The sequence below is a fragment of the Helobdella robusta genome (genome assembly GCF_000326865.2).
Source record: "Helobdella robusta unplaced genomic scaffold HELROscaffold_6, whole genome shotgun sequence".
In the NCBI taxonomy this organism is placed as follows: domain Eukaryota; kingdom Metazoa; phylum Annelida; class Clitellata; order Rhynchobdellida; family Glossiphoniidae; genus Helobdella; species Helobdella robusta.
Genome location: NW_008705330.1, coordinates 4,625,448 through 4,635,447, shown reverse-complemented (window position 1 = coordinate 4,635,447; position 10,000 = coordinate 4,625,448). Strand labels below are relative to the sequence as shown.

The 10,000-nt window shown below is 32.5% G+C and overlaps 3 protein-coding genes across 3 annotated transcripts in view; all 3 read right to left on the bottom strand.

Moving 5' to 3' along the window:
- Positions 1 to 696, bottom strand: part of HELRODRAFT_164446 (hypothetical protein) — a gene marked incomplete at both ends in the record, with an annotated part of 5,253 nt that extends 4,557 nt beyond the window's left edge. The window contains 2 exons of the mRNA XM_009029383.1: positions 103 to 415; positions 586 to 696. Coding sequence (XP_009027631.1) covers positions 103 to 415; positions 586 to 696 — 424 coding nt within the window. The remainder of the gene's footprint in view (positions 1 to 102; positions 416 to 585) is intronic.
- A 202-nt stretch (positions 697 to 898) lies between these two features.
- Positions 899 to 1,605, bottom strand: HELRODRAFT_164445 (hypothetical protein; the record flags this gene model as incomplete). The annotated part of the gene is made up of 2 exons (XM_009029382.1): positions 899 to 1,057; positions 1,399 to 1,605. The coding sequence occupies 2 exons, from the start codon at positions 1,603 to 1,605 to the stop codon at positions 899 to 901; spliced, it is 366 nt and encodes a 121-aa protein (XP_009027630.1).
- Positions 1,606 to 1,817: 212 nt separating this feature from the next.
- HELRODRAFT_189443 (hypothetical protein) lies at positions 1,818 to 8,817 on the bottom strand (the record flags this gene model as incomplete). Its single annotated transcript, XM_009029381.1, has 8 exons — positions 8,731 to 8,817; positions 7,712 to 8,074; positions 7,474 to 7,548; positions 6,883 to 7,083; positions 6,536 to 6,600; positions 5,871 to 6,050; positions 5,375 to 5,549; positions 1,818 to 4,885 (listed from the first exon to the last, which is right to left on the bottom strand). The coding sequence occupies exons 1-8, from the start codon at positions 8,741 to 8,743 to the stop codon at positions 1,818 to 1,820; spliced, it is 4,140 nt and encodes a 1,379-aa protein (XP_009027629.1). The 5' UTR covers positions 8,744 to 8,817.
- Between the last annotated feature and the right edge of the window lie 1,183 nt (positions 8,818 to 10,000).

The following is a 10,000-nucleotide window of genomic DNA, read 5'->3' as shown; positions in this document are numbered from 1 at the left end:
TCACAAAGTACAATCAATTTGGAAGAGCAATATTTTTGCTATAATATCGTCATCACCAAACGAACAAAAAATGAGGAAATGAAATTGTTTAAAAAAACGAACTCGGTTCCTGGGGAGCTCTAAACATGACCATCAACTTGACCGAGTCAATGCTTTCATCATCATTTCCACCAACGTCCCAACAACTCATCAGTTCCTTCCCCTCCTTAGCAAGAGTTGTAGGGAGGGGCTGGTGGTGATCGGGAGGAGGGGGCTGCAGTAGGAACGACGTGGAGTCGGAGATGACAAAGTCGGCATTTGTTTGGTCACCGTCGAATTTCACAAAGAAAAAATTTGACTGTTGTTCTTCATTGCAGTTAGAATCAACATCTTCGTAGTTGTTGTTGAGTTGTGACTTGAGACGTGGCTGTGAGAGCTTCAATATGTATATTATATAACAATTAACAAATGATTAAGCAGGTCAATTCAACTACACATTGAACTCTACTGAGCTCTTAAATCGAGCTTTTAAATTCAACTCAAACCCCCGACTCAAATGAAAAAATATGATAATATGATTAAATTGTTGAAAATAAATTTACAAACCATAGTAATGAAAGCCTTGATAGGAACTGCGGACCGGCCTTTGTTGCTGATTACAATGGGCAGTGCCTTCTTGCGAGCCCAATGTAGCGAGCCGAAATCGAGCATGGACATGTTGTTTGGTATCGTCACCTAATCAGTTGTAAAATTTGAAAAAAACACACTTTACATATGATATTGAATAAACAAAAAGAAACAAGAAGGTGCATATTTATATAAAACATGAAAAAAAAATTAAAAAACAAACTGATGAAGTCAAAAAACACATCAAATAAATTATTAATTTATTTAATTAATTTGTGAGTGAAAAAAACATTTAATTAAATGCCCTAACAACAATGTTAGGCAGCTCCGACTCAGCTATGACAGTAGCAAACGAGGAGAGGTAAGACTTGGCAATCAAATTCGAGGGTTGAACAATACGGAAGCAGAGTTGGCACTCGTGCAGGCCCGCCAGGACAGGACTGAATATAACCTGAGTCAATTGTTGAAAGGTATTGGCATGATGGCTGGAGGGGTAATGCTAAAAATATTGATACAATGTATGACAATCAATTTGGCAATCATTTGAAAAATTAACAATTAATGAAAAATTATTTAGAAATTAGTTTAAACATTACAAAAGATTCCAGAAAATTCAGCTTAAACAGAATCATTGAAAAAGGTTTTAACTAAACTTAAATGTTCATAAAGGGTAAGCAGTTATCACAGTAAACTATATAGCTAACAATTACTGAACAAACTGGACATGGTTTAGCAAACAATAGTCTTCATAATTTTTAAGTAAAAAATAAGCCAAAGAAACCCTAAAACAACCTTCAAGACATCTTCAGATTGTGGTGCCATGGTGAGTTTTTTTTTGAAGATAAACGGTTTCACGATATCAACATCCCTGGCTACAGCATCAACAGACAATGAAAGCATAGATATCTCAAGCTGTATGGAGACAACGTTGACGTTCTTCACGAGAATCATGGACTCTGTAGACATGCCTATGCAACACACCTTTGAGAATTTGCGCATCTCATCAACTATAACTGGTTGCAAACTCCGATGAAGACTACTGCTGCAGCTTTTAAGTTTTTCTATTAGAGGATGGAGAAATATTTTTAAGGTTTTTTACATGACGTAAAAAATAAGATTTAATTTGTTAAAAACATTACTACGACATAATAAAATAGTTATAACGTAAAAAAATATTAACATATTTTTAAATTGAAAAACTAAACAGAACGTCAAAAATAACAACCATTAGCTTTACAGTTAGTTGCATCGTTGGATCCAGATGATGGCTTGTCTACGGCCTCTCTTGACCCTTTGCCAGTAGACAGCAAATCACTCGGATATGTTGAGGATTGGTAGAGTTTTGGCGGCACAATGGCAGCAAGATCAAATAACGTGGTGTCGCCCCAGGAGGTTGTGTCCAGCGAATCCCTAGCCTGTCTCAATGGAATCATAAAATTTGACGACGGTAGTTTCAAAGACGATGACAGATTTGGATCCGCATGGGAACCTGTATTGATTCTACTGTAGTTGCTGCTAATACCTGTTTGTTGGAGATTAAATCTTGACAAGTCGACTGCCTTTTTAAGTGCATTCGGCTGTTCAACAAGTTCTGCTTCATTCTCATTTTGAAGATTTGAACTTGATGTCGAACCAATTTTCATAAAATTATTGTTGTTGCTACCAGGAGGAAATGATGAAAAGTCTTCACCTGGCATTTTCGTTTTACCATAAAAATCACTATGAACGCTTTTAGCATTCTGCGGTATCTCTCTATCAGGTGGGGCAACAACAGCTTCTGAAAGGAACATTTTTGAAGTAGTGGTAGGTGGATGGGTGGGAATTGAGGATGATGTCAATTTTGTACGTTTGTCGTTGGATGAGCGCTGAGTTGTTGGTGTTGGCGAGGATAGAGATGGGGCTGAGACCATACTGAATAATGAGGGGATGGCTGCTGTCTGCTGGTAATGTTGAGGTCTTCTGGAAGGTTCAATGTGTTGACTATTATTGTTATTATTATTATTAGTAGTAGTAGTAGTAGAAGTAGAAGCAGTAGCCTTGGCATTACCTAAGCTTGTGTCAGAAATTTTTGCAATGTTGCTATCATTGATGTTTTTGATTGTTGATTTCATAGGCAGTTTGTCTGAACATCGAATGTCAGTAGAGGCAATGCTTCCTTTGTTAGCAGAAGATATCCTCTTAACCATCCTTGATTCATTTTTGCTGCCCTTTTTATTAATGTTATCCCCATCTGCATCATCACGTTTATCATTGCTGGCACTTTTACTGATTGCATCTGCATCAGTGTCAATGTGGTTGTGCTTTATAACTGGTTGCTGCTGCTGTTGTTCTGTTGTCTCTTTGTCATCTTCTGAGACTAGACCAGTCTGCACTAATGAGTTGTTGGATTTAATATCATTACTGTTATAATTATTTTTACTAATGTTACTAATGCCACGATTGTTACTATCAGTACTGTTAGTAGTAGCGGCTGTACTTGTTGTGGGAGCACTTGTTTCATCAGTGGAGATTTCAACTAAATTACTATTATAAGTGAGATCAAGCTTACGCGAGGTCCGTCTTAACTTACTCTTTAATTCAGCATTTGATCTACCTTCTTGTTCTCGCAACTTCGTCGCCACCCTAACATTTTTATCTTCTGGTTTTTGGACATTCAATTTGCTAATCTTCACCATCTGTTGCTGTTGCTTCAACTCTAGAAATGAGATGCTGGGTCTAGGGGAGTAAAATACGTTAGAACTCCTTCCATCATCATTTTTACCTTCCTTGGTTGATTGCGCTTGTGAGACGGTCTCATCAGCAGCAGCAGCCGCAGCAGGTGGTTCGGAATTACGGAAGTAGAAACTAGGTAAACTGTCGTTATCCGACATCGATCCATCCTCAAATGAACTTATCTCCTTGCACATTTGATCAAGCTTCAAGAACTGACTATCATCCAGATCAGAACATGTAGATTCTGACAATGGAAGATCTGAAATTCTCGAAAGATCGTTGCCATCAGTTGAAAGTTTTTTCGAAGGTGAGACATCTTTGTAAATGACATTTTCCGCCTCAAAAACTTTGCTCCCACCGGATGAGGCGTACTTCCTCATAGGGTAAAAAGATTGGCATTCAAAATTGTTTTCCAGTCCATGGATTGACGCCAGAGACGAACCATCACCCCGACATCTATCAACATCATTTAGGCTTTCTTTCTCTATATTCCCATCTAAAATCTCGTCAACGTCACTCTGTCCGTCTTGGTTATGTTTTTTACCCCATTTACTGTTGGACCATCTTATAATCACGTCTCTTAGCTTTTCAGCATTTTGTAATTTGCTGATTTCCTCACAAAAGTGAGTCACAAAAGAATTATTGACACAACCTTCCATGCCTGATAGGTTCTCTATGCTGTTTTCAAGTGTTTCGTTGCTGAATGCTGTATCACCAGTACCATTTTTTCTTTTATTTTCAGATTGTAAACTTTTTGATTCAGCTTGTGATAGATTAAGCACTGGTATTGTATTGTTAGTACTGCTATTTTCAACGAAACCATTTGATGTAGTAAGACTATTTGTAATGTTTTCTAATGATGCCAATGCAGTTGCACCACGTGAATTACAATTATCTGTTGAATTTAGTTGCGTGTTTTGTGCTGAATAAACTTCCACAGTAATACTACCAATATTTTCTTTATTCTCATCCTTTTTATTTTTACTAACCGAAGTACTTTTCCTTGTGCTGCTATCAGATTTTTTAGCATCAGACACCCTTAAGCTACTGTTAGTCTTAGTCTTACTGAATTTACCCGAGTCACTGTCACTCATCTTATTTGTGTTTCTAGCCCAGAGCGAACTAGTCAACTCAGTTGTCTTGAGAAACTCTCCTTTAATGAGGGGTCCAGAAATAGGGATGGGTGATGGAATGGACCCATCTCCAATTCCTAAGCTAAATCTCTTATTTGCATCATCACTCGCGGCCTGGTCGAGATTGCTTGCTGATGAACTTTGATCAGAGTAGTAACGGGAATGTAGTAGTTCTCTGACATCCGCAGATGCAGAACTACTGGACGCGTCAATACACGACTGCAGATGTTTCATTGACAACGTGTCAGGTTCTTTGGAGATGACTGCGGAGGAGGTGGTTGCATCATCATCAGATGAGGATGATTGGAAAGGAAGGGAGGAACCCTCGGGAATTGTTTTCAGGGTGAACATTTTAAGGGCTACTGTGAATGGCTGTCTGGTAGATGAGGCCAGGTCTGAAGCTGTCAATGTTTCATCTACAATTGAGGAATCTACTGTGTTGCATGGTAGTTGGTTGGTTGAATCATTAATTAATGATTTTTGATTTGATGTGATTTTATTGATTGATAGGTAGTTAGGTAGGTAGGTAGATAGTAAGATATATGGATAGATGAATGGATAGATTGACAAACAAAACAACAGATAAACAGACAGACAGACAGATAGATAGATAAATAGATAGATAGATGGATGGATGGATATATAGATTAGTTGTGATTTGATTGATTGATTGTTGGTGGGTTGTGAATTGCATGATTGATTGCTTAATTTATTGACTGAATACTGAATCCCTTAAGAAAAAAATCAAACTAAAATCATCAAAAACAAGAAACTAAACAATACTAAAAATTGCACCTGACAAATTTCATCTTACATTTCAACAAAAATATTAATGAAAAAAATAGACACGTAATTCATGGCCCAGTAATTACTGAATAATTTCATAAAATAATAAAAAACAAAAACAAAAAATAAAAACACACTTTCAGAATCACAACTGTTTTGATTATTATTATTATTTATTATATTATTATTATCGTTATTATTGTTATTATCATTATTATTATTATTATTATTATAATTGGTCATCCTTCTTCGACACAATGCAATTGGCCGACGATTGGCAGGCGGGCTTTCCAGCTTTTTACCAAACATGGGCTGATGTTCATGACAAGAAAAATATTACATATATTATTATTATATATTATTATTATTATAAATTATTATGATTAATATACTCAATAGTAGTTCTCGTGGGATAATTTACGTAACATAGACATTTAGTAAAAACAGTTCACAACATACCAACAAACATAAATTATCTATATTATTTTATTATCTATCTATGTATATATATATATATATATATATTATGTCATTATTATCATTCAATAATTACTATCGTGAACGTGAATATATTTATCCATTTAGTCTCAAGATTGAGGTAAAGAATTTTGAAAAAAAAAAAGAAGGACCTACCCGACTAGAGGCAAGTCGGCCCTCTAGAAAACCCATATCTTCTGAGCACATTCCTAGATACGTACCAATGGAGATGCGCATGTACTTGGAGCCGGACGAGGAGATTTCGTAATTTTGATCGGTAACTAGCCAGCTGTCCTGTGACAGGCCACTCTCTTCTGCCAGCAACTTCAAGTCATCCTTAAAATTATGGTCATGTTATTGGCGAGTAGAAAATATTTTTCTTAAATTATTTTGTTAAATTTAGTAAAACCTAATTTTCTAAAAAAAATTTTCATCTGATACAGACTGATCCTTAATTGAGATATTTCTAGTCAGTAAATAAAATTTTTAACATCATAATCCTGCAAAATTCGGTAACACAGATTAACAATTTTTAAAATACACGTGATATAAATATATATATTAAAACCATGATAGAGAAAAAACTAATGCATAAAATCTATCTGTGGCAAAAAATTGTTTTAAACTAAGAAAGTTAAATGAATATAAATGAGGTAATCAAAGGTAAAAAAGAGAAAAATAAATATACACACACTACAAACCACACACACACGCATACATAACATACATACCTACACAAACAAACTTCATTTTTAGCATTTTTGCTTTAACAATTAAATCAACATTAAATGAGAATTCATCAAAGAAAGGGTTCAACCAACTGTGGTGATGATATCATCCTTATCAAACTTCTCTTCGTCTTCATCCAACATCTTCAAACCCTCGTCTATCAAAAATTAATTCTAAAAATTGTAATGGAAATAAATGCATAGGTGCATATATATAAATATATATTGTATATACAGTATTGTATGAATTGTTGGCATTAATCAATTTAAAGTTTGACTTTTCAATTTTCCTTACTAGAATGTTCAATTTATTGAAAATAGAATTATTATCAATTTATTCATCTAAAAATTGCATTTATAAATGCATAGTTTGAACAATACAAAAAAATAGGAATATTAAGAAAAAAACGGTAAAAAAATGGTAGAAAAAAAACACACACCAGCAGACTTGAAGTCATTAGCATCTATACCTCCAAAGTCATTCATTTCATTGGCCATGCTTGCCATCAATGACAATGTGTCTCTGCCATCATCGCCCTCCAGAAAATTAGGGAAGGTTTGTTTGTAGGCCAGATCAGTCACCCATTCACCATCCTCATCCTTGTAAACAAAACTCTCTTTTGCTTCTTCATTCAGTTCATCTTGAGTTGTTTTTTTTAATATAGTTTAATTCAATTTTTCTAGTTATCTACAATTTCAAAATGAATTTGTTTGTGATAAAATTTTTAAACAGACTTTCTTATTAATTTTGATAGTTAGAGAATTTTATTGTGAATAGAAACTTTGAGATGGGTCTAAACATGTATAGGCAGAGATTTGGTTCTGTGAAACAAAAAATTAACTTAAAAAAGATAGCTAAACCATGGGATGGAAACAATGACAACTAGTTTTTTCAACCACCACCACTTAGAAACAACACAATGTAATAGAATCAAATAATGAATTTATAATATCAAAAAAAGAGTAGTGAATTTATAATATAATATTTTCAGGAGAAAAAAAATCAGACACAAAAAATAAGTATGGCAAACCCTGGCCATTGTGACTAAATGAGCTGAAACTACTGAATGACATGCGGTCTTCAGGCATGGGCTCTTCAAGTATTCCTATAGTAATTTTTGTTCAATTTATAATTTTAATAAATAATTTGTAATAAGAATGAAATATAAAAATCAGAACTATGTGATAATAAATTTTTTAATAGATAAAAGCGCAATAAATAAATTTAATTATTAGAATAAATAAATTTCTCAAAAAAATTTAGAAAACCTTTTCCATTAAGAATTTCACTTTTCAGAAACTCGAATGATCCTCGACTTGTCACTGATTCTCTTCTCAAATCATCAGCAGCAGCACCAGCGCAATGGCTTAACTCTGGTTTTTTGTCTAAATTATATTCAAATTGAAAAGCCTGTTCACAAATTTCCCCCTCATCAATGTTATCATTTTCTTTATGCTTATCATTATTTTCATCATTGTCATCATCGTTGATCAGTTCAAGTTTCTGGATATCTTTTTCATCTAAGTTAATTTCTATCAGATCTTGAGTGAGCTCATTATTTTCATTGTCGCTTTCTTCATCTTCAGTATTCAAGATATTAGAATTAGATGACATGGATAAATGCTGGGTGACTGTTACGTTTAAATAAAATTATTTATTCTTTTTAAAAACTCAAATTTTAAATAGCATATTAATTAAATAAGCTACCAATTTTTAAGAAATTTTAAAAACAAATTTTATCATCTGTCTTAAATCAGCAAACATTAATTCAACAAAATTTTCCTAACCCTGACTGACACTAACTAACCAAATTACAATTATTACTAAATATCATTATAAACTTAAAATTTTTAATTTTTTTTTTTATCATCTAGCATACTAATAAATAACTATACTTATCATTTTTCAAAAATAGCTTAAAATTGAACATTTGCTATTGAACAGATGCTAGCTTTACCCAAGAATTTTATCAATTTATTTATCAGTATAGTAATTTACTAATTTAGTTTATTTGGTTTTTTTGTTCTAATTTAAAAATTTACAATTCAGTCAAATATAATAATGATAATCAGTTGAGATCATTTACAAGTCATTTAACAATTTAATTAACATTTTAACAATATTCAATTAAACAGATTTAACAAATATAGACTAAAATAGGTCACAGAGAATAACAATGGATAGTAAAATTTAAAAAAAACTTATTTAAATTTTAATTTTTTAAATAAAATAAAAAATAATATAGGAAATCTAAAATGAGAGTAAAAAGAAATGAATGGTAAATAACGTTTTTTCCTCATCTCGTCATCTATAATGTAATTAATGAGCCAAACGTCAGGCACAAATTCGGAAAACTTTTTAATTTACAAAAGTATCGTACCACAGAATTAAACAATTTTGATAATGGCGCCGATAACGACAAGGTGCGCGTGCTAACTAATGGCTAAACTTTTTCAAAATAATCGCCAGAAAGACAGGATCGTTATGACCAGTGGCCATTTAATGAACATTATAGACGTTATTAACTGAGAATTTAATTTATAAGCATTTCTGTACGCTCATTATTAAAAATGGTTTTTTAAAAAATGGTAATTTATTTTCGATACACCACCAAAAAATATTCAAAACACTCACATACACACACAAATATATATATATATATATATATATATATATATATACATCACTAATCCCAAATCTGTAAAAATAACGCCAACGAATTGTGTAAATGAAAAAAACGCATTCTGTTTGATGAAGAGCTAGCTAGCTTGATTAAACAAATTCATGTGACTGTTGAAAATTAAATTCATTGTTGAAATTGCGAGACTAATTTGGCATTAAATTAGTTTTCCTTATATATATATATATTATATATATATATATATATATATATATTTTTTTACAATATTTTATAAATTCTACCGAATGTTTGGCGTTAATATGTTTGTAGTTTGCTTTTTCGATTTTTCTCACTAAAGTTTTTTGGTGAACGTTTAGTTTATTAAAATTCAAAATAAACTTATTTTTCGAATTCATGCTGCAAATAAGGCCATATTTCGATTCCGAATGAATCATCGTCAGTGCTCCTTGTTGTATATATAGGGAAATATTGACTTTGTCAAGATTAACTTGGACGTTGTAAAAATTAACTTTGGTGTTGTAAAATTGAACTTTGATGCGAATTAGGTGTCAGGTTTCTTAATTGGTCTCCTTTTCTTCATCGATAGCATCATATTCATTATTATTGTTATTATTATTATCATTATTATTATTATCATTATTATTATTATCATTATTATTATTATTATTTTATTATTATTATTAGCACTCCAAATGAAGCACTTGAATTAGAACGCCCCAACGTAAAACTCCATTTAGGCATATTCATAGCGCTTGTAAACAAACAGCCAATTCACGACGACGACAAAAAATGTCATGAATTATTAATAAGCAGTGCATTAATTCATGCACATTTATATTTCATGATGCATTTTATGTGTGTATGTGTGTGTGTGTTTGTGTGTGTGTGTGTATTTACATATATAACATGTATGTTT